Genomic DNA, 22311 nt, shown 5'->3' on the forward strand with positions numbered 1-22311 from the left:
TGTTGAGGGACCACTGTGTATATATATATATATATATATATATATATATATATATATATATATACATTATATATTAGAGATGAGCGAACTTACAGTAAATTCGATTCGTCATGAACTTCTCGGCTCGGCAGTTGATGACTTTTCCTGCATACATTAGTTCAGCTTTCCGGTGCTCCGGTGGGCTGGAAAAGGTGGATACAGTCCTAGGAAAGAGTCTCCTAGGACTGTATCCACCTTTTCCAGCCCACGGGAGCACCTGAAAGCTGAACTAATTTATGCAGGATAAGTCATCAACTGCCGAGCCGAGAAGTTCGTGACGAATCGAATTTACTGTAAGTTCACTCATCTCTAATATATATATATATATATATATATATATATATATATATATATATATAATATTACTATAAATATATATATATAATTTATTAATAAATAACATACAATAACACAACATAAGACCATAAATAAATAAACGTAATAAATAAATATAAGAACATAACAAAACATAGTATTTCAAGCAGAATTTCAGAAGTGTGAATGGGAGTGCGGAATCCCATAGAAGTCTATGGGCTTTAATTTGAGGCGGAATTCCGCATACGGAAAATTCTGCTGTGTGAATAGTCCCTAAGGCTAGGTTCACACTGCGGAATCTCTGGGCAGAACATTTCCGCCTGGAGATTCCGAGTGCGGCCAGCGCTGACTGAATGAGTCGGCGCTAGGACCGCGCGGACACTGCGGTCTCCAATAGACTGCAGTCGTGTTCCGCGAATATTTCCGCCTGAAGAATGAGCAACGCCATTCTTTAGGCGGAAATTTTCAAGCGGATTTTCCGTCCACAAATTCCGCTTCACAAATTCCAAAGTGTGAATTTGTTAACGGAAACCCATTCACTATAATATACATTTTAGCAAGCGGAATTTCTGCCTGCAATTTCAAAGCGGAATTGCAGGCGGATATTCCGGAGTGTGAACTTAGCCTAATTCTACTTCCCACCTTCCATAACTGGTCTCTGCTGTTGTTTGTGCAGGAGAGCGCTATACGCATAGTGGGCCACAAGATGGCAGCACAGTCCCACCTCCTTGTACCCTTGGGCTTCTCGCTTGTACTTACACATAATATCTGAAGGTAAAGGTGATGTCTTTTAGTGGGATGATCTTTTTCGGGATCCACCTGCAGGTCATAAAGGTAATTTTCGCGTTGGTTTCGCAGGTGATACTGATGTTAGTGTCTGTAAAATGATCATCAAAAAAGAAAAGGAAATAAATAAATAGGAATTGCAAGAGAAGAGGGGCATAGCTATGGGGGGGTTCTGAGGTGACAGATGGTGGGGGTCCCGGGCCGGGCATACCTCTTAGCAATCGCCCTTGGGCCCAAATGGTGAATGCACCTGTCATCAGCAATAAAGTTTGCTATACTTGTTCTGTTTACAAATTCATTGATTCATTCGAGAGAAGCCCTCCCCCTAGGAAACAAGCTTAGCACTTAACCCCACCCCTGCAGAGCCAGTTTCCCAGAAATTGCATATAACAGTCCCCATGTGTCGTTTAAAATACTAGGGTCTTTTTTTTGTGGCACCTTTAGGCTCCTCAGGCATTAGGGCCCGGGTACAACTGCTAACTCTACACCCACTATAGCTATGCCGATGGTTATAGTACTCAAAACAGCACCCAATCTTGTTACCTATGACATAAATTTCAGCGTATTTTGGCTGGCATTCGATGCCCCGGGCACAGCAGTACAAGGCGTCGAACTGGAACTTTCCCTTTGGTGTCGTCGTGTTCAGACTGTCAGTTGTGACTTTTCCAACGTAATCACTTACTGCCATATACTGCCTGGAGGGGATCTGCTCCACCAGGTTCAGACCCCACGTTATGGCCTTGGCTGGGATTTTCTTGTTTTTATCACAGTACATGCAAAAAAACGAAACGCTGGATCCGCTGCTGACTGCAGCTCTCTGTGGGAAATAATATCCGTCTATAGAGAGGAGGGAAAATAACAGCATGTGACGGTGGTGGTACATAGGGGCAGTATTATAGTAGTGATATTCTTGTATATAGGGGCAGTATTATAGTAGTGATATTCTTGTATATAGGAGGCAGTATTATAGCAGTGATATTATTGTACATAGGAGCAGTATTATAGTAGTTATATTCTTGTATATAGGAGCAATATTATAGTAGTTATATTCTTGTATATAGGAGGCAGTATTATAGTAGTTATATTCTTGTATATAGGAGGCAGTATTATAGCAGTTATATTCTTGTATATAGGAGCAGTATTATAGTAGTTATATTCTTGTATATAGGAGCAGTATTATAGTAGTTATATTCTTGTATATAGGAGCAGTATTATAGTAGTTATATTTTTGTATATAGGAGACAGTATTATAGTAGTTCTATTCTTGTATATAGGAGGCAGTATTATAGTAGTTATATTCTTGTATATAGGAGCAGTATTATAGTAGTTATATTCTTGTATATAGGAGCAGTATTATAGTAGTTATATTCTTGTATATAGGAGCAGTATTATAGTAGTTATATTCTTGTATATAGGAGCAGTAATATAGTAGTTATACTCTTGTATATAGGAGCAGTATTATAGTAGTTATATTCTTGTATATAGGAGCAGTATTATAGTAGTTATATTCTTGTATATAGGAGCAGTATTATAGTAGTTATATTCTTGTGTATAGGAGCAGTATTATAGTAAATATATTCTTGTATATAGGAGCAGTATTATAGTAGTTATATTCTTGTATATAGGGGCAGTATTATAGTAGTTATATTCTTGTATATAGGAGCAGTATTATAGTAGTTATAGTCTTGTATATAGGAGGCAGTATTATAGTAGTTATATTCTTGTATATAGGAGCAGTATTATAGTAGTTATATTCTTGTATATAGGAGCAGTATTATAGTAGTTATATTCTTGTATGTAGGAGGCAGTATTATAGTAGTTATATTCTTGCATATAGGAGCAGTATTATAGTAGTTATAGTCTTGTATACCTGGGGCAGTATTATGGTAGACAATATTGTTGGAGACATTTCATGCAGCCATTTGTTGATATGTAGTGTTAGCTGTATATAGTTACCTTGGGACTTAAATACCATAGGAGGACTCCAGTTACTCCAAACACCAAGTTCAGGGAGTTTCCTGCATCGCACCTCAAATACCATCGGTGAGCAGGACTGTGGGACCTCAAAGATGACATAGGTCTCCTCCACAATTGCATAAGACTGTATAGAAACAGAAGGTTAGTTCCTGATAAATAAAAGAATCCGCTAATATAATTACTGTAAAAATCCTTAGACCGTCCCAGCTCCAGTAAAATAAATTGTGGCCATTACCACTAGCACCCATTCCCCCAATAGGGTACTAACCAGTAACGATATATATGATCTTCTACACTGTGAAATACAACCATAAATATGTGCACATAGATGTAAACCTGGTCCCAATAATTCATATAAAAGAGGGATACATATGCGTGGGCATTGTATAAAGGAACCCCACACATTCTGTTAGCGCCACAAATACTTTATCAGGGGTCATCAAGGGTGTGCGCATCTATAGCTGTGCTTATTATTGTCCATAGGTCCATCCACAGGTATAACAGGAGCCATGGTGCACAAAGAAAACATTCCCCACAGCATTACGCCACCTCCACCAGCCTGAACTGTTCACACCTGATAGGAGGGGTCTTTAAAGCGGTACTCCAGGGAAATATATATATATATATATATATATATATATATATATATATATATTCTCCAAAGCCACCACACTACCTGGATATGTTCCCTGTAAACCACCCTGCCTAACATGCATGGCTCCTGTGGCCCCTGTTGTCTTCTCTGGCTGCTTTATATACTTTACCATCCTTCTCTCCCCTTGCCTACATCTCCCAGCAATCATTGCAGCTCTGCTCTGCCAGCCCCCACCCTCCTGCTCTGAGCAGAATTACAAAAATTCAATATGTGATTGGCTGAGGCTGCACACACCTCCCAGTTCTCAGCACTAAAGAAAGCATGACTCATCAGTGCAGGCCATAAATCACATGGTCTGTGTCTCTCAGGAGGGTGGGAGCTGCTTTCAGAGAGGGATTTGAGACAGAGTGGATGGCTGGATGATGTCATTCCCTCACCATGTATGTAAGTGACAACCAAAGAGGGGAAACTGTTATGTATATAGCTGATGAATGATATTTACACAAAGAAATAGGTTAATGAAAGGGAAATGATGGGTTATGGGTTTAGTTCCCTGGAGTACCCCTTTAATTCATGCAACTTGTGTTAAACTCTGACCCTCCCATCAGCATGGTGCCACGGAGATCTGTATCCAGAGATAGCAGCGCCTGATTTTATCCCGCCACTATCTGGAGTAAAGAATTTGGACTTCAACTCTATGGCACCTTCCTACCTGGGAGGGTGGTCAGGGTGCCTGGGTAGGCCGGTCAGGACTATGCCACCGCCTGTGAGTTTCTGGGCAGAGCGGTGTGGACATGCACATCGGAGCTCAGAATCCAAGATGGCACCCCCTTCCTTTGCTGCCCCTTCAGCAGCTCCAACAGAACTGGAAGGACCAACAAGCTTCAGGCACCCATCATGACAGCTTTATAATAATAAGGCAGATTACCCATCATGCTCAGCGAGTTCACAGCTTCAACTAGTAAGTGCAACAAAGGGTTCTAACTAGAGATAAGCGAGCTTTTCGAAAGTGTTCAATTCACGGCAAACTTGTCTAGGAATGGTGACCCCCACCATTAACTTGGCAACAGTCGGAGGCAAAACCTGTGCAGAGGAAAAGTTGACCTGTTGCCCATAGCAACCAATCAGATCCCTTCTTTTATTTTACAAAAAGCCCCTGAAGTATGAAAGAGGTGATCTGATTGGTTGCTATGGGCAACTGGTCAACTTCCCCCTTTGTTGCTAAACTACAACTCCCATCATTCTCAGACAGTTAAAGGATTCAACCTTTTTCCAGACTTCTTCTGTAGCTCCGCCTCCAGTGACATCATCTTTACAGAAGAAGTATCCCGGACCCCAGAAAAAGGATTAGCAAGTAGAAACGACCTTCCTGGAATCTGGGTTCGGGGGGGGGGGGGCTCGGCTTGCTTACCTCTAGTTATAACATAGTACTGAAGCCCTGACGGAGTAAACTATGCAGGTTCTTACCGGTGCTGAGATCTCCTCTGTTGTATTCACAGAACGTTTTACTTGACACTGGACACTTGGGGATGAGGGCGCCATAATGGACCAGAGAACCTTTAGCTTCCCGTCACTGGTTATCTCCACTCGCAGGTCAGTAGGAGGGTCCAGCTTTACTGTCAACAGTAAGAATATTATTAATAAGATAGCAGAAATCCTGTACGAGGTATCTAATATACAAGTGGCCGAAAAACAATGTGTAATCCAGCTCACCCCTGCACAGGCGCCCGGACTGGACTTGGACTCGTCCAATTCAAATGGAAAGAAGGTGAATGTCCAGCGCCAACTCGTGAAACAGAACTTCTCTATTCAGTTGCCATAGGAAACATCACATGGACTCAAGTAACGTGATGCGTTTCGTTCCGGAGGGCCTTAGTCATACGTATGACTAAGGCCCTCCTGGATGAAACGCGTCACGTTACCTGACGCGTCCATGTGATGTTTACTATGGGAACTGAATAAAGAAGTTCTGTTTCACGAGTTGGCGCTGGACATTGACCTTCTAATATACAAGTGCGATCATAATATATCAGCCATTCCTCACCGCCCCCTACAAGTGCTTACCGCTCCTAATGGTTTTCCAATGATACAATGTATCTGGTAATTTGCAAGTTACAGTAAAATCAGAGCATTGCTATGACCATAATCAGGGGTCAAGTCCCAGGGGGGGGGGAAAAAGTGAGAATTCACACAAGATTTCCACTCAAGAAGTGGTCCTGTAGGACTCGTGCTAATGGGAACAGTGGTCCTGCTGGGAAAAAAGTGCAGGAACTCCGACTTGAGCCCTGACCATGATGCATCCTTAATAATTCCCTATAGGACACAGAGTAGCAGCCAACTTTACAGAATTTACTAGGATAGGACCTTGTGAAATGTTTAGTAGATAATATGAGATCTTGTTTCCTATAGAGAAACACTGAGGTTACTTTAAAGGAAATGCTTCAATTTTACCACAAATTACAGACGAACACACATTTCTGTGTAGCCCTAACCTTACGGAAAAAGGTTTCTAGTGTTTGAAAGTAAGTATTCACATCATGGCCCAGATCTGTCGCGAAAAACTCAAAATAGTCTGCTGACGTATCCATCCTCAGAACGGCACGGGCCCAATTCAATCCAATGACCCGAATGGCAAACCATGTTTTTCAGCCAAAGCCAAATGTCAGATACGGTCAGTAAATGACCCTAACAGAGTCACTAGGTGACTCCATTCAGGTCAATGGATTGAATGGGCCCTGTGCCGATCTGAGCATGGATACGTTGGCCAATTTCGAGCTTTTCCCGACAGATCCATGCCATGGAGGCAGCAAATGTGATGTGAATGCTCCCTAAGAATCTGAAACACAAAGTAAATTAGAACTTTATACAATGTCACTTTTGATAGAAAATGTTTAATGAAAATGTAAAAACTTTTAGAAATACTTTCCTCAACATTGAAATTACCGCACCAAGAAGGACAAGCTACAAGGTTTAGTAACTCGAGGAAGTAGCAGAAGTGGCTATGATCTGCAAATTATCACATTTCCAAGCACCTAGCGCCAATCTTTGGCATGTAATAGCGGCTTCAATAATATAAAAGCCGAATCGAAGTGCAGTATGATGGTGCGATTCGCCACTTGTCATAAACTGAGAAGCACAGAATCCTTAAACTGAGAGACCTTGGTTCTTTACTCCAGCTGATCTCTATGCGCGTAGGCCAAGATGTCAGCACTGTACAACGTTGTGTGTCCCAGTGGTTGGAAGACCGACAATAAATTGGAATGACAACAGCTGCACAGATCATCAGATTAAAAGAATGGCGCAAAGTAATCCATTCTGTACTACCAATCAAATTGTACATCACGTACCAAGCCTAGGGCATCCAACAGCGTCTACACAAACCATCAGAACACTTGCACAACACTGGGCTACGCAGACCTCCAGCTATAGGTATTCCACCGACCTCATCCCATCTCTCTCACAGGTTTTTATGGTGCAGAGCAAGATGGCAAAAGAGGCTGAAATGAAGGTCTATCTTCTTCAGAGATGAGTACTGCTATTATCTTGGATCCAATGATAGCCAACGATTGGTCTGGAGATCACATAGTTACCACCATGAAGAGGCTTTCCATAGGCTCCCTCCAAAGGTTTTTATGGGGTTGAGATCTGGAGACTGGCTAGGCCACTTCAGAACCTTGAAATGCTTCTTATGAAGCCACTCCTTCGTTGCCCGGGCGTTGTGTTTGGGATTATTGTCATGCTGAAAGACCCAGCCACGTTTCATCTTCAATGCCCTTGCGAATGGAAGGAGGTTTTAACACAAAATCTCACAATACATGGCCCCATTCATTCTTTCCTTTACACAGATCAGTCGTCCTGGTCCCTTTGCTGAAAAACAGCCCCAAAGCATGATGTTTCCACCCCATGCTTCACAGTAGGTATGGTGTTCTTTGGATGCAACTCAGCATTCTTTCACCTCCAAACACGACGAGTTGAGTTTTTACCAAAAAGTTCTACTTTGGTTTCATCTGACTATATGACATTCTCACATTCTCTTCTTGATCATCCAAATGCTCTCTAGCAAACTTCAGACTGGCCCGGACATGTACTGCCTTAAGCAGGGGGACACGTCTGGCACTGCATGATTTGAGTCCCTGGCAGCGCAGTGTGTTACTGATGGTAGCCTTTGTTACTTTGGTCCCAGCTCTCTGCAGGTCATTCACTAGGTCCCCCCATGTGGTTCTGGGATTTTGACTGTTCTCGTGATCATCTTGACACAATGGGGTGAGATCTTGGGTGGAGACCCAGATCGAGGGATATTATCAGTGGTCTTGTATGTCTTCCATTTTTTAATAATTGCTCCCACAGTTGATTTCTACACACCAAGCTGCTTGCCTATTGGTCTTGCCTATTCAGTGTTCCCAGCCTGGTGCAGGTCTACAATTTTGTTTCTGGTGTCCTTCGACAGCTCTTTGGTCTTGGCCATAGTGGAGTTTGGAGTGTGACTGTTTGAGGTTGTGGACAGGTGTCTTTTATACTGATAACAAGTTCAAACAGGAGCCATTAATACAGGTAACGAGTGGAGGACAGAGGAGACTCTTAAAGAAGAAGTTACAGGTCTGTGAGAGCCAGAAATCTTGCTTGTTTGTAGGTGACCAAATACTTATTTTACACCCTCATTTGCAAATAAATTCTTTTAAAATGTAAAATGTGGTTTTATTGATTTTTTTTCTCATTATGTCTCTCATAAGAGCGTCTGCAGCGTCTCCAGACTGTTTCCCATCGAGCACATCTGGGACATCATTGGTAGGCAATGGCAGAGGTAGTGCAGAGGCGCGGGTATTTGTGCATATGGCACCTATGCTTGATACTGAATATATTGAGATGTTTAAAATATTTTGTTTCCATTCATTTATCATTGGCATATCATTAAGATGTATATCGATCCTGTGATTTTCACAATTCCCCAACTCTCAGTATTGAGCAGTGTAGTATAGACTATTGTAGTGGTCGGAGTTGGATGACCAATGCAGTTTTATTGCTATCACCAATTGACTATATATCTTACACCAGTGGTGACAAATGGTGCGACTGGTGCAAAATATATCCTCACTTCTACCATTCTGTTCTGCTAAATAAGTGACCAGAGCGTTCCATGCAGCACTGACACGGTTATTGATCTATGTCCTATGAGAGATTCGCTCCTCCAAGTGATAACTCATTACATGAAGAACATTAGGATTCCAGGGAAGTGTCTGTCCGAAAGGCTGGATGGTCAGAAGAGACACCGGCAATTATCACTAATGGGAATATTTATCAACGTCTTCAGGAGCGAACACCGCGAATTGGAGACAACAACACAATTACCGCCAATGTAATTTCCACATCACCAAGGGGGCGAAAATCTGTGAATTTATTTATCGCTTAAGGTTGTGTTCCCCTGTAGTTAATATTTTATCATTAATAGGAACTCAAGGGAATGCTTGACTGAAGATGTCTTAGAAGATAAATAGATAGGTAGATAATTGATGTATAGATATAAGATAGATAGATAGATAGATAGATAGATAGATATGAGATAGATAGATATGAGATAGATAGATATGAGATAGATAGATAGATAGATAGATAGATAGATAGATAGGAGATATGAGAAAGATAGATATGAGATAGATAGATATGAGATAGTTAGATAGATATGAGATAGATATGAGATAGATAGATATGAGATAGATATGAGATAGATAGATATGAGATAGATAGATATGAGATAGATAGATAGATAGATATGAGATAGATAGATATGAGGTAGCAGGGTGTGATTAGGGAAGATGTTGTTACCCTAGAGGCAGATGGCATTAACCACTTGTATTTGTGACGCCAGGGCGTGGTTTATCCTCGATACCACCTGAAGGTAATACCGCTGGATCCTGGGCTAGGCACGGGGGCAATAAAGACTCCGATGCCTAGTTACGGACAGCGGTAGCTTTACTGAGGGTAGACGTTTAGTAAAGTCTATACAATTCAGCCAGGGCCCAAGGAGGTGACCAGTGAAGCAGATAACTTAAGGGCTTGCTGGGACTTGTAGTAGGACTGGACAATTGAATGCAGTCCACGCTGACTTGACAGATGACAGGGACTGACTTGGCTCATAAAGCTGTGACTTTATCTTACGTGACTTGATGGTGTCTGCAGGACTGGACTTTGAGGTCTCCAACACTCTGGACACACACACTAGACAAGACTGCACTGGACCTCAGCAGAAGAGAGAGAAGCTCCACCCAGGGCTTATATGGGGGAGACTAGCAGGGAGCCCATAGGTCACTCTTGGGATCACCTGGTCACTGGTACCTCCTGGGTAACAATCACATGACATATCACATGGTATAACTCTTAAAGCAACATTACATTTTATAACACTTTACATGGTAAAATATATTTAAAATGGGGAAACAAGTGCAGGGGGCCCCCGGGAACACTGAAGGAGGCTGCCTGACAGGACAGCAGGAGCACGGGGTAACACCTCCCGTACTGGGCCACCACATAGATAGATAAAGAGATAGATAGATATGAGATCTAGAGAGATATGAGAGAGAGAAAGAGAGATACGATAGATATATATTATATAGATAGATGAGATAGATAAATATATATGAGATAGAAAGATATATACAGTGGGGATCAAAAATTTGTATTAATGTGCATAAAGAAGCCAAGGAAAGATGGAAAAATCTCCAAAAGGCATCAAATTACAGATTAGACATTCTTATAATATGTCAACAAAAGTTAGATTTTATTTCCATCATTTACACTTTCAAAATATCAGAAAACAAAAAAATGACATCTGCAAAAGTTTGGGCCCCCTGCAGAGTTAATATCTTGTACTGCCCCCTTTGGCAAGTATCACAGCTTGTAAACGCTTTTTGTAGCCAGCCAAGAGTCTTTCAATTCTTGTTTGAGGTATCTTTGCCCATTCTTCCTTACAAAAGTCTTCCAGTTCTTTGAGATTTCTGGGCTGTCTGTCACGCACTGCTCTTTTAAGGTCTATCCATAGATTTCAATTACCTTGAGGTCAGGAGATTGTGAAGGCCATGGCAAAACCTTCAGTTTACGCCTCTTGATGTAATCCCCCGTGGATTTCGAGGTGTGTTTAAGATCATTATCTATTTGTAGAAGCCATCCTCCATTTTTCCTTTTACTCATGAGATGTTCCCTGTGCCACTGGATGCAATACAACCCCAAAGCATGATTGATCCACCCCCATGCTTAACAGTTGGACAGAGGTTCTTTTCATTAAATTCTGTTCCCCTTCTTCTTCAAACGTATCTTTGCTCATTCTGGCCAAAAAGTTCAATTTTAACCTTATCGGTCCACAGAACTTGTTTCCAAAATGCATCAAGCTTGTCTATATGTTCATTTGCAAAGTTCAAACGCTGATTTTTGTGGTGAGGACGTAGAAGAGGTTTTCTTCTGATGACTCTTCCATGAAGACCATATTTGTACAAGTATCTCTGTATAGTGGAATAGTGTACCACAACTCCAGTGTCTGCCAGATCTTACTGGAGGGATTGTGCAGTCAAACATGGGTTTTGAATAGTTTTTCTCACAATCCTGCGAGCTGTTCTGTCTGATATTTTTCTTGGTCTTCCAGATCTTGCTTTAACTTCCACTGTTCCTGATGACTGCCATTTCTTAATTACATTCTGAACGGAGGATATTGATATCTGAAAACATTTTGCTATCTTCTTATAGCCTTCTTCAGCTTTGTGAGCGTCAACTATTTTCAGTTTCAGATTTCTAGACAACTGCTTAGAAGAACCCATGGTGCTGATTGTTGGGGCAAGGTCAGATGAGTCTGGGCATTTAAAACCTTTGAGATTGACATCACCTGGTCTTCTCAGATGATGATTGAGAACAATCCATGACACTGGCAGGTCGCAGCTTTGCAAAGGGGGCAGTGCATGCTATAAATTCTGCAGGGTGCCCAAACTTTTGCAGATGCCATTTATTTTTTGTTTTCTGTTATTTTGAAAGTGTAAATGATGGAAATAAAATCTAACTTTTGTTAATATATTATAAGAATGTCTAATCTGTAATTTGATGTATTTTGGAGATTTTTCCATCTTTCCTTGGCTTCTTTATGCACATTAATACAAAATTTTACCTGGGGTGCCCAAACTTTTGATCCCCACTGTATTATATATATATATATATATATATATATATATATATATATGACGTACAAATATAGATATGACTAATATTAAGTCAGTGACAGAATCTTTTCCTGTACACTGACAAACTGATCAGTAATCCCGACTAATGGACAATTATGCAATGTTTTCTGGTGCTTCATAACCTGTATATGTCCTTTATAAGAGGGAATTCTCCTGATCATCCCCCCTTAGTGACAACGACATTATATATTATGAAGTTCCTTCTGTCATTCTGTGGAGCACTTAGGATTCAGTACATTAATGCTTCCTATACAGATTGTACTTACTAATGGCAGCAGTCAGGAGGCGCAGCGGGGGGGAGCGCAGCGATGTGGTGGGGTGGGGGATCTCCATCCACAGGATATAGGACGCACTGTGTATAGTGGGGGAGAGGGAGCACTCGCACCCCTCATGTCTGTCACATCTGCAATCAGCTCCCATTGTGTCTTCATCCTTGTCATCCCTGCTGAAATGTAAAGGAAGAATGTAAATGTTCTATCAGGAGACTATCCATCAAATGGCAACCGTCATCTCAACTTAATGGCTTATATATGAGCTCCATTAAAGAAGCACTTTGTTGTTTTTTTGTTGTTTTTTTCTGCCTATATCATGCACACTCACCATCACTAGTCCTACAGCACCATATTTTTTAGTCCACCACAGCTGCATGTAAGCGTTTCACTACTGTAACTTGGTCATGTGATCACCAGTCTGACCCACAGAAAATCACAGTGCTTAATGAGGTACTTCAGGGAACTAAACTTATCAGACTCTGACATCATTACCTATCAGATCGTTTCTGCTACCTCTCAGACCCCTCCCAGCTCTATCTGTATACTGCTGCTGCTATCTCTATAGGATCAGGATATATAGTAGTTATACACCCCCCCCCCCCCCAGAGCTCTATCTGTATACTCAATTGCGAAGAAAGAAGTAACACTGGCACTACCTTGCTTCTGTACCGTCTATAGTGGGGCTCGGCAGGTACACGGAGGAACGCCGGACAGGATCTGGACGGTGCTCACGCGGACCAGTAACAGCAGAAGTGATTATCTCAGGTGTAAGAACACACGTCCGCGGCACTCGTCTTGAATCCAAACTTTATTGACAGTTACGACAGACCACAGGTAACAATTGTTTAGCTCACAGAGCTTCTTCACAGCCTACCTGTATACTGCTGCTATCTCTATGGGATCAGGATATATAGTAGTTATACACCTCCCCTCCAGCCCTATCTGTATACTGCTGCTGCTATCTCTATGGGATAAGGATATATAGTAGTTATACACCTCCCCTCCAGCCCTATCTGTATACTGCTGCTGCTATCTCTATGGGATAAGGATATATAGTAGTTATACACCTCCCCTCCAGCCCTATCTGTATACTGCTGCTGCTATCTCTATGGTATCAGGATATATAGTAGTTATACACCTCCCCTCCAGCCCTATCTGTATACTGCTGCTGCTATCTCTATGGGATAAGGATATATAGTAGTTATACACCTCCCCTCCAGCCCTATCTGTATACTGCTGCTGCTATCTCTATGAGATCAGTATATATAGTAGTTATACAATTCCCCTCCAGCTCTATCTGTATACTGCTGCTGCTGATATCTCTATGAGATCAGGGTATATATAGTAGTTATACACCTCCCCTCCATCTTTATCTGTATACTGCTGCTATCTCTATGGAATCAGGATATATAGAAGTTATACACCTCCCCTCCATCTTTATCTGTATACTGCTGCTATCTCTATGGAACAGGATATATATAGTAATTATACACCTCCCCTTCAGATCTCTCTATATACTGCTGCTGCTATCTCTATAGAATCCGGATATATATATATATATATATATATATATATATATATATATATATAGTCGTTATACATCTCCCTCCAGCTCTATCTGTATACTGCTGCTGCTGATATCTCTATGAGATCAGGGTATATATAGTAGTTATACACCCCCCTCCATCTTTATCTGTATACTGCTGCTATCTCTATGGAATCAGGATATATAGAAGTTATACACCTCCCCTCCATCTTTATCTGTATACTGCTGCTATCTCTATGGAACAGGATATATATAGTAATTATATACCTCCCCTTCAGCTCTCTCTATATACTGCTGCTGCTATCTCTATAGAATCCGGATATATATATATATATATATATATATATATATATATATATATAATCGCTATACATCTCCCTCCAGCTCTCTCTGTATACTGCTGCTGTTATCTCTATAGGAGGCTAAAAAAAAAATCTGTATAGACCAAATATTTGTAGACACATTTTTCTCCCATACTGATGTTTGTTACAATGTATCAGTGCAGTCTGGAGCCCATACTATTTTAAAAAAAAAAGTCTAGACTGGATATAACTGTCGCAAACTCTCAACTGGAAGAAATAGTAGATCACGTTCCTATTACATTTTACTATCAATACTATTTATTTATTTATTTATTTATCTATCTATTCAATTATTTATTCATTTATTTTAAAGTAAATTTGTTAATGAAGATTGTGCAAAATTTAGAAAAAAATATTTTTGGTTTTGACCAACAGGAAAATAAATGGCTGCAAAAAAGAACAATCCTTTTTATTTTGATTTTCAGATTTGACAATAGTGCGCAGTGTGGAGCTCTCAGGGAGAGATTTCCCTCTGCTGCCCATATGGAACAACATTGTATTTCTACTCCGGGGCGCTGGTTTTCTTGGAAATATTCAGGAATCTTGGCGTGTTCAATATGAATCGTTTGCAGGCGAGAACGTAAAATGGACCGCGCTCTGTTCTGAATCTTTCGTAATCCCCTGCTAGGAGACACGCTGTTCCTTTTGGCTAACCTCTAATGTTCTGTCTTCATGTGGCCGACAGATTGAAGCTATTCTACTTGTGGCTCAAATATTGTGTACCCATGCAAAAAAAAACATTAAAAAGAAATAGCAAAATACAAAAATAACAGAAAAAAGTAAGAATTGCACCACCACAACACACTTTGTTGCTATGTAACCTGTTAATTTCTTGATTTATTTTCTGTAAATATTTCTCAGTTTTATCCTTTCATTAACGTTCCTGATGCCCACGACATTATACAAGTATTAAAATAAAGTACCCCCCCCCCCCTTGTTTTTGATTACAATGGTATCATGGGAAAGTCCTTTAATTGCGTGTTGGGCATCATAACAGAAGCCAAAACATGCCTGTTCCTAATAAAAAGTCCGGGCACCCCAATGAAATAGTGTGCCCTGGGCGACTGCCCAGTTTGCCGCCCCCTAAAACTAAAATATATAAACTGTAATAAGCCCGAAACGCGTCAGACTGTCTGTTTTTATCTATTAATTCTCCATGTTTTAATCGACTAATGAAGTCGATTAAAACATGGAGAATTCATAGATAAAAATAGACACGCCGACGCATTTCGGGCTTATTACAAGGCCTGTCTGTTTTTATCTATGAATTCTCCATGTTTTAATCGACTTCATTAAAGATTGGATTTTAACAGTATTTTGCTGAGAAGCTGGATCCACTACTGTTTGATCGTTTGTCTATACGGGCAGATGGCCCGCTTCTTCTGAGCTCCAGAATTCAGAGCAAGCCCATCCACTCCTGGTCCGTATGGTGAGTGTAAAACCAGGAGTCCTCCAAAAACAGCAGTGATAGAAGCACTGAGACCAGGATAAAAGTATGGAATCTTTATTACCACAATGCAACGTGTTTCGCCGAAGTTCTGCTTCATCAGGATGCCTGATGAAGCGGAACTTCCGCGAAACGCGTTGCATTGTGGGTGTCTGCTACAGTTGTTGGTGTCTGCCTACTGTATCCTGTATATACAGTCATCTATAGACAGCTGTACATACTGTACAGGATAGTGCACAAAGACTTAACCCAGAACTGCTTAGCAGCAGCATGGGTTTACGCTTTCCTTGCTGGGCTCCTGTATAGTATACATGGTAAACTATGCACCCCTGTATACTATACAGCTGGCGGTGGTAAGTAGTGATATTATGCACCCTGTATATGTATAGGCTATCCATCACTCCTTATCTCCTTACACTCCGTAGGCTGGGCGCTCTGCATCTGACCCATGGAGTGGTGAAAAAACTGGCACAGGGTACAAAAATGACTGTTTCCACTCACCAGCAAAAATGCAAGAAAAAGTGCAAGAAAAACTGCCAAAAAGCAGGAAAAAGCTGTGACAATTTTTATGGCGTTTTGCTGGTGGACAAAAAACCTCAATGGAATCCGAGCCTCAAAGCAATAGAACAAAATCCCTGTGTCCACTTTTCCTGTGCGGTGTAGATCAGATGTACAGATAGAACTGTGCGGAGATTTAGAACTTTGCACCAAATTTATCCTGTGACTTGCACAAGGATGGTAAATTTGGGGCAATGGCACCAAATTTAGACCAACCAAAACCATCTACAAAACACATCTACCTACTCTAATGTTGAGCGGGAATATTCTAAATGCAAATTTTTACCACGAAAATCGTCACTTTGCGACTTTGCAAATATTTCGAATATAGATCTATATATACGTAATGAGGAATATTCGTTATTTCTTTCTTCACAGTACACATACTTACCTTGCATAATATAGATGAGGCATAGACTCCAGGTTCATCGTGTTCTTCTCCTGTGTGATGTATTGGATGCTGCAGGTTATCTGGGTAGAATTGACTCCCATAGAGCACTGCAAGTGCCACGTGTGATCTGACATGTGAAGAGATACACATATTATATATACAGGACATTATTGGACACACCAGATCTATAGGGGATTCACATCTATCATTTATAACACTGGTGTATTTTTTGGAGCAGAGGGGCTTTGGGGTCCTCTCAGCATCCTCTATAGCTGCCCCCATAATCCCCCCAATAAAACCCATTGTCAAATATTGTCCTCTGGATTTCAAAGTGAAAAGAGGAGGGGCCCTTGTTCAGGATCTTCATATATAAACCATTATAACTCAGGATCAGTACAGGATAAGTAATGTATGTACACAGTGACCTCACCAGCAGAATAGTGAGTACAGCTCTGGAGTATAATACAGGATATAACTCAGGATCAGTACAGGATAAGTAATGTAATGTATGTACACAGTGACCTCACCAGCAGAATAGTGAGTACAGCTCTGGAGTATAATACATTATATAACTCAGGATCAGTACAGGATAAGTAATGTATGTACACAGTGACCTCCCCAGCAGAATAGTGAGTACAGCTCTGGAGTATAATACAGGATATAACTCAGGATCAGTACAGGATAAGTAATGTAATGTATGTACACAGTGATCTCACCAGCAGAATAGTGAGTACAGCTCTTGAGTATAATACAGGATATAACTCAGGATCAGTACAGGATAAGTAATGTAATGTATGTACACAGTGACCTCACCAGCAGAATAGTGAGTACAGCTCCGGGGTATAATACAGGAAATAACTCAGGATCAGTACAGGATAAGTAATGTAATGTATATGCACAGTGACCTCACCAGCAGAATAGTGAGTACAGCTCTGGAGTATAATACAGGATATAACTCAGGATCAGTACAGGATAAGTAATGTAATGTATGTACACAGTGACCCCACCAGCAGAATAGTGAGTACAGCTCTGGAGTATAATACAGGATATAACTCAGGATCAGTACAGGATAAGTAATGTAATGTATGTACACAGTGACCTCACCAGCAGAATAGTGAGTACAGCTCTGGAGTATAATACAGGATATAACTCAGGATCAGTACAGGATATCTCTGGATTGCTGTACAGTATGTTGCCCACTTACCTACTAGATGTGCATCTGAGGGGAAAATAATCTTCTTGAACTCCACATAGTCTTGAACAATTGTCTCAGGGTTGTGTCCAATCCCGTTCCAGAGGCAGAGGACGCCATATTGTGCTGTTCTGCTGTGTTCTACATTGATACATGAGATATTCCTCTGCTGTTTATTAACCTCTTCTGGTGCCGGACCTTCCCACAGTGAAGAATATGAAGAATCATTGGTCGACAGGTAAGAGAAATAGAGTCCTGACGGAGGAAGTATGTGAACCCCTGGTGATGCTATGGATATTGTAATATATTCTGGGGGGAAAGAATGATCATTATTAGGAGATTAAGCGACTGTAGATTATTGTTATCCTACCTGCTGCTCTCCAGCAGTAAGGCTGGGGGGTTCACACCACATTTTTTGCAGTACAGTTCCCGTATACGTTTTCAATGTGAAAACCGTACGGAACTGTATTGAAAACCGTCTGCATTGACTCTCCATAGAAAACCGTACGCCAAATGATGCATGCGGTTGCGTCCGTTTTGCATCCTGTACGGTTTTGTCCTTTTTTTTTCCCGTACCCAAAACCGCAGCCTACCACGGTTTTTGGTCCGGGTGAAAAACTGTATGGAAACTGTATAAGTTTTTTTTTTTTTTTAACATGGGAGTCAATGGGAACCGTACAGAACTGTATGTGCGTACGGTTACATCCGGTTTGCACCATTCGTTTTTTGACTTTGCACAGTTTTTTTTTCCTTGGAATTTCAATCATACAAGTGAAACTTTATTCATAATGGAGGGAAAAGTTAAAAACGTATACTTTTTTTAGTTTTTTTCTTAAAAAACGGATGCAACCGGACATAATTTTTCAAACCATATACGGGTTAAAATTTGTACACGCGGTTTTATACAGTTTGGTCAGGTTTTGAGGAATCCGTTTTTCATCCAAAGACCTTATACGGGAACTTTATTGCAAAAACGCGGTGTGAACACAGACTTACACAACTACAATTCCCAGCATGCCCTGACAGCCGCTGGCTGTCAGGGCATGCTGGGAGTTGTAGTTGTGTAACTATTGTAACAGCTGATTTAAAAGGGGTACTCCGGTGAAAAACTTATTTTTATTTTTTAATCAACTGGTGCCAGAAATTACTTCTATTAAAAAAATCTTAATCCTTCCAGTACTTATTAGCTGCTAAATACTACAGAGGAAATGATTTTCTTTTTGGAACACAGAGCTCTCTGCTGACATCACGAGCACAGTGCTCTCTGCTGACATCTCTGTCCATTTTAAGAACTGTCCAGAGTAGGAGAAAGTCCCCATAGAAAACATATGCTGCTCTGGACAGTTCCTAAAATGGACAGAGATGTCAGCAGAGAGCACTGTGCTCGTGATGTCAGCAGAGAGCTCTGTGTTCCAAAAAGAAAAGGATTTCCTCTGTGGTATTCAGCAGCTAATAAGTACTGGAAGGATTAAGATTTTTTTATAGAAGTCATTCACAAATCTGTTTAACTTTCTGGCACCAGTTGATTTAAAAAGAAATGTTTTCCACCGGAGTACCCCTTTAAGCAAATTTTACGTTAATTTTAAGTCACAAATGGATACACCTCTCTGCTATTTCCTATTGTCCACCACACATATAATTGCTATGGTCCCGGCTATGTTTAATTATATTAGCAATGACCCATGTAAATCTATTGATCTGATAACAGATAATAGAATTCTGATGGATTGGGAGTGTAAAACGTAGGAAAGATAAATCTGCTCTGCATCCTGACACACTGTGACGCTCACCCAGGGGATAACGCTGGACAGTGAGTCCATCAATATATAGATAAGTGGTTTATGAGTGGGATGTACTGTATATTGTCCATATAATTATCACTTATTATAGTTCCGCTAATCTACCACTCCATACGTGGGCTCAGCTGATATATAGCCAATCAATTCATTAGATCAGTGTTTTCCAACCAGGGTGCCTCCAGCTGTTGCAAAACTACCAGACTAACCAAATATTAGAGACCATAACCTGCATATTACTGATAGCCGGCTGTGCTATTGATGCTATTGAGAAGTATCTGGTTTATTATGATCTTATGCCAGTGTTTCCCAACCAGGGTGCCTCCAGCTGTTGCACAACTTCAACTCCCAGCATGCCTAGAAAGCCAAAGACCAGTGTTTCACAACCAGGATGCCTCCAGCTGTTGCAAAGCTACAACTCCCAGCATGTCCAGAAAGCCAAAGACCAATGTTTCCCTACCAGGGTGCCTCCAGCTGTTGCAAAACTACAACTCCCAGCATGTACGGACAGCCAAAGACCAATGTTTTCCAACCAGGGTGCCTCCAGCTGTTGCAAAACTATAACTCCCAGCATGCCCGGACAGCCGCTGCTGCAAAACTACAACTTGTAGTTTTGCAACAGCTGGAGGCACCCTGGTAGGGAAACATTGGTCTTTGGCTTTCTGGGAATGCTGGGAGTTGTAGTTTTGCAACAGCTGGAGGCACCCTGGTTGGGAAACATTGGTCCCTGGATTTCTGGGCATGCTGGGAGTTGTAGTTTTGCAATAGCTGGAGGCACCCTGGTTGGGAAACATAGGTCTTTGGCTTTTTAGACATGCTGGGAGTTGTAGTTTTGCAACAGCTGGAGGCACCCTGGTAGGGAAACATTGGTCTTTGTCTTTCTGGGCATGCTGGGAGTTATAGTTTTACAACAGCTGGAGGCACCCTGGTTGGGAAACATTGGTCCCTGGCTTTCTGGGCATGCTGGGAGTTGTGGTTTTGCAACAGCAGGAGGCACCCTGGTTGGGAAACATAGGTCTTTGGCTTTCTAGACATGCTGGGAGTTGTACTTGGGCAACAGCTGGAGGCACCCTGGTTGGGAAACACTGCATAAGATCATAATAAACCAGATACTTCTCAATAGCATCAATAGCACAGCCGGCTATCAGTAATATGCAGGTTATGGTCTCTAATATTTGGTTAGTTTAAAAAGTACAAAAAAAATGCTATGATATACAGTTAGATATAGACACATTACAGGATGGGGGTTGTAGTTCTGTTCTGTATCACAAATCAAAGACACAAGATAGATCCTGGTTATGGTAAATTCACACGTAGAGGAAACGCTGCAGAAGGTATCCGTGCGGAAATTACCCTGCGGTGTACGGACAGTTCCTTATACAGATTTTCACCTTGGAATTCACCCCTTCAAATGTAGAGAGGGGAAATCCATAGAACATCTGTATATTGCACATGTGGAATTCGCTGCAGGCAGATGTGTGTGCCTAACCTTATAACCACATAAGATAATAGAATAATAAGAATAATAACTACTTTATATGTATAATGCCAACATATATTGTGGAGTTGTACAAAGATTATCACCGCTCACATCTGCCCTGGTCCCCATTGGGGCTCACAGTCTATATTAACCCATCAGTATCTTCTATAAACCCAGGGAAACCTGGGAAGAACATACAAACTCAGGGCAGATGTTGTCCTTGAAAGATGACAGATGAATATATGACGATAGATAGATAGATAGATCGATAGATAGATAGATAGATAGATATGAGATAGATAGATAGATAGATATGAGATAGATAGATAGATAGATAGATAGATAGATAGATATGAGAGATATGAGATAGATAGAAAGATAGATAGATAGATAGATAGATATGAGATAGATAGATAGATAGATATGAGATAGATAGATAGATATGAGATAGATAGATAGATAGATATGAGATAGATAGATATGAGATAGATATGAGATAGATAGATATGAGATAGATATGAGATAGATAGATAGATATGATATAGATAGATAGATAGATATGAGATAGATAGATAGATATGAGATAGATAGATAGATATGAGATAGATATGTGATAGATAGATATGAGATAGATAGATATGAGATAGATAGATATGAGATAGATAGATATGAGATAGATATGAGATAGATATGAGATAGATAGATAGATAGATATGAGATAGATAGATAGATAGATAGATATGAGATAGATAGATATGAGATAGATAGATAGATAGATATGAGATAGATATGAGATAGATAGATATGAGATAGATAGATAGATAGATAGATATGAGATAGATAGATAGATAGATAGATAGATAGATAGATAGATAGATATGAGATAGATAGATAGATATGAGATAGATAGATATGAGATAGATAGATATGAGATAGATAGATATGAGATAGATAGATAGATATGAGATAGATATGAGATAGATAGATAGATATGAGATAGATAGATATGAGATAGATAGATATGAGATAGATAGATAGATAGATATGAGATGGATAGATATGAGATAGATAGATAGATAGATATGAGATAGATAGATAGATAGATATGAGATAGATAGATATGAGATAGATAGATATGAGATAGATAGATATGAGATAGATAGATATGAGATAGATAGATAGATAGATATGAGATAGATAGATAGATATGAGATAGATATGAGATAGATAGATATGAGATAGATAGATAGATAGATATGAGATAGATAGATATGAGATAAATAGATAGATAGATAGATAGATAGATATGAGATAGATAGATAGATATGAGATAGATATG

The 22311-nt window shown here is 40.4% G+C and overlaps 1 protein-coding gene and 1 long non-coding RNA gene across 8 annotated transcripts in view; one reads left to right on the top strand and one right to left on the bottom strand.

The window, feature by feature from the left end:
• LOC130283396 (uncharacterized) overlaps window positions 1-15221 on the top strand; it is a 76427-nt gene extending 61206 nt beyond the window's left edge. Inside the window, exons 3-5 of the long non-coding RNA XR_008846679.1 lie at window positions 5212-5305; window positions 12879-13034; window positions 14534-15221. This is a non-coding gene — a long non-coding RNA (uncharacterized LOC130283396). The remainder of the gene's footprint in view (window positions 1-5211; window positions 5306-12878; window positions 13035-14533) is intronic.
• LEPR (leptin receptor) overlaps window positions 1-22311 on the bottom strand; it is an 85864-nt gene that overhangs the window by 25945 nt on the left and 37608 nt on the right. For 6 of the 7 annotated variants that reach the window (XM_056532810.1, XM_056532808.1, XM_056532807.1 and 3 more), the window contains exons 3-9: window positions 17709-18005; window positions 16505-16631; window positions 12195-12373; window positions 5180-5328; window positions 3097-3241; window positions 1684-1977; window positions 1114-1231 (exon numbers count right to left, since the gene is read on the bottom strand). In XM_056532810.1, coding sequence (XP_056388785.1) covers window positions 1114-1231; window positions 1684-1977; window positions 3097-3241; window positions 5180-5328; window positions 12195-12373; window positions 16505-16631; window positions 17709-18005 — 1309 coding nt within the window. The remainder of the gene's footprint in view (window positions 1-1113; window positions 1232-1683; window positions 1978-3096; window positions 3242-5179; window positions 5329-12194; window positions 12374-16504; window positions 16632-17708; window positions 18006-22311) is intronic. The other variant, XM_056532813.1, reaches the window with a different exon arrangement.

Source organism: Hyla sarda, chromosome 7 (genome assembly GCF_029499605.1).
Source record: "Hyla sarda isolate aHylSar1 chromosome 7, aHylSar1.hap1, whole genome shotgun sequence".
NCBI lineage: Eukaryota > Metazoa > Chordata > Amphibia > Anura > Hylidae > Hyla > Hyla sarda.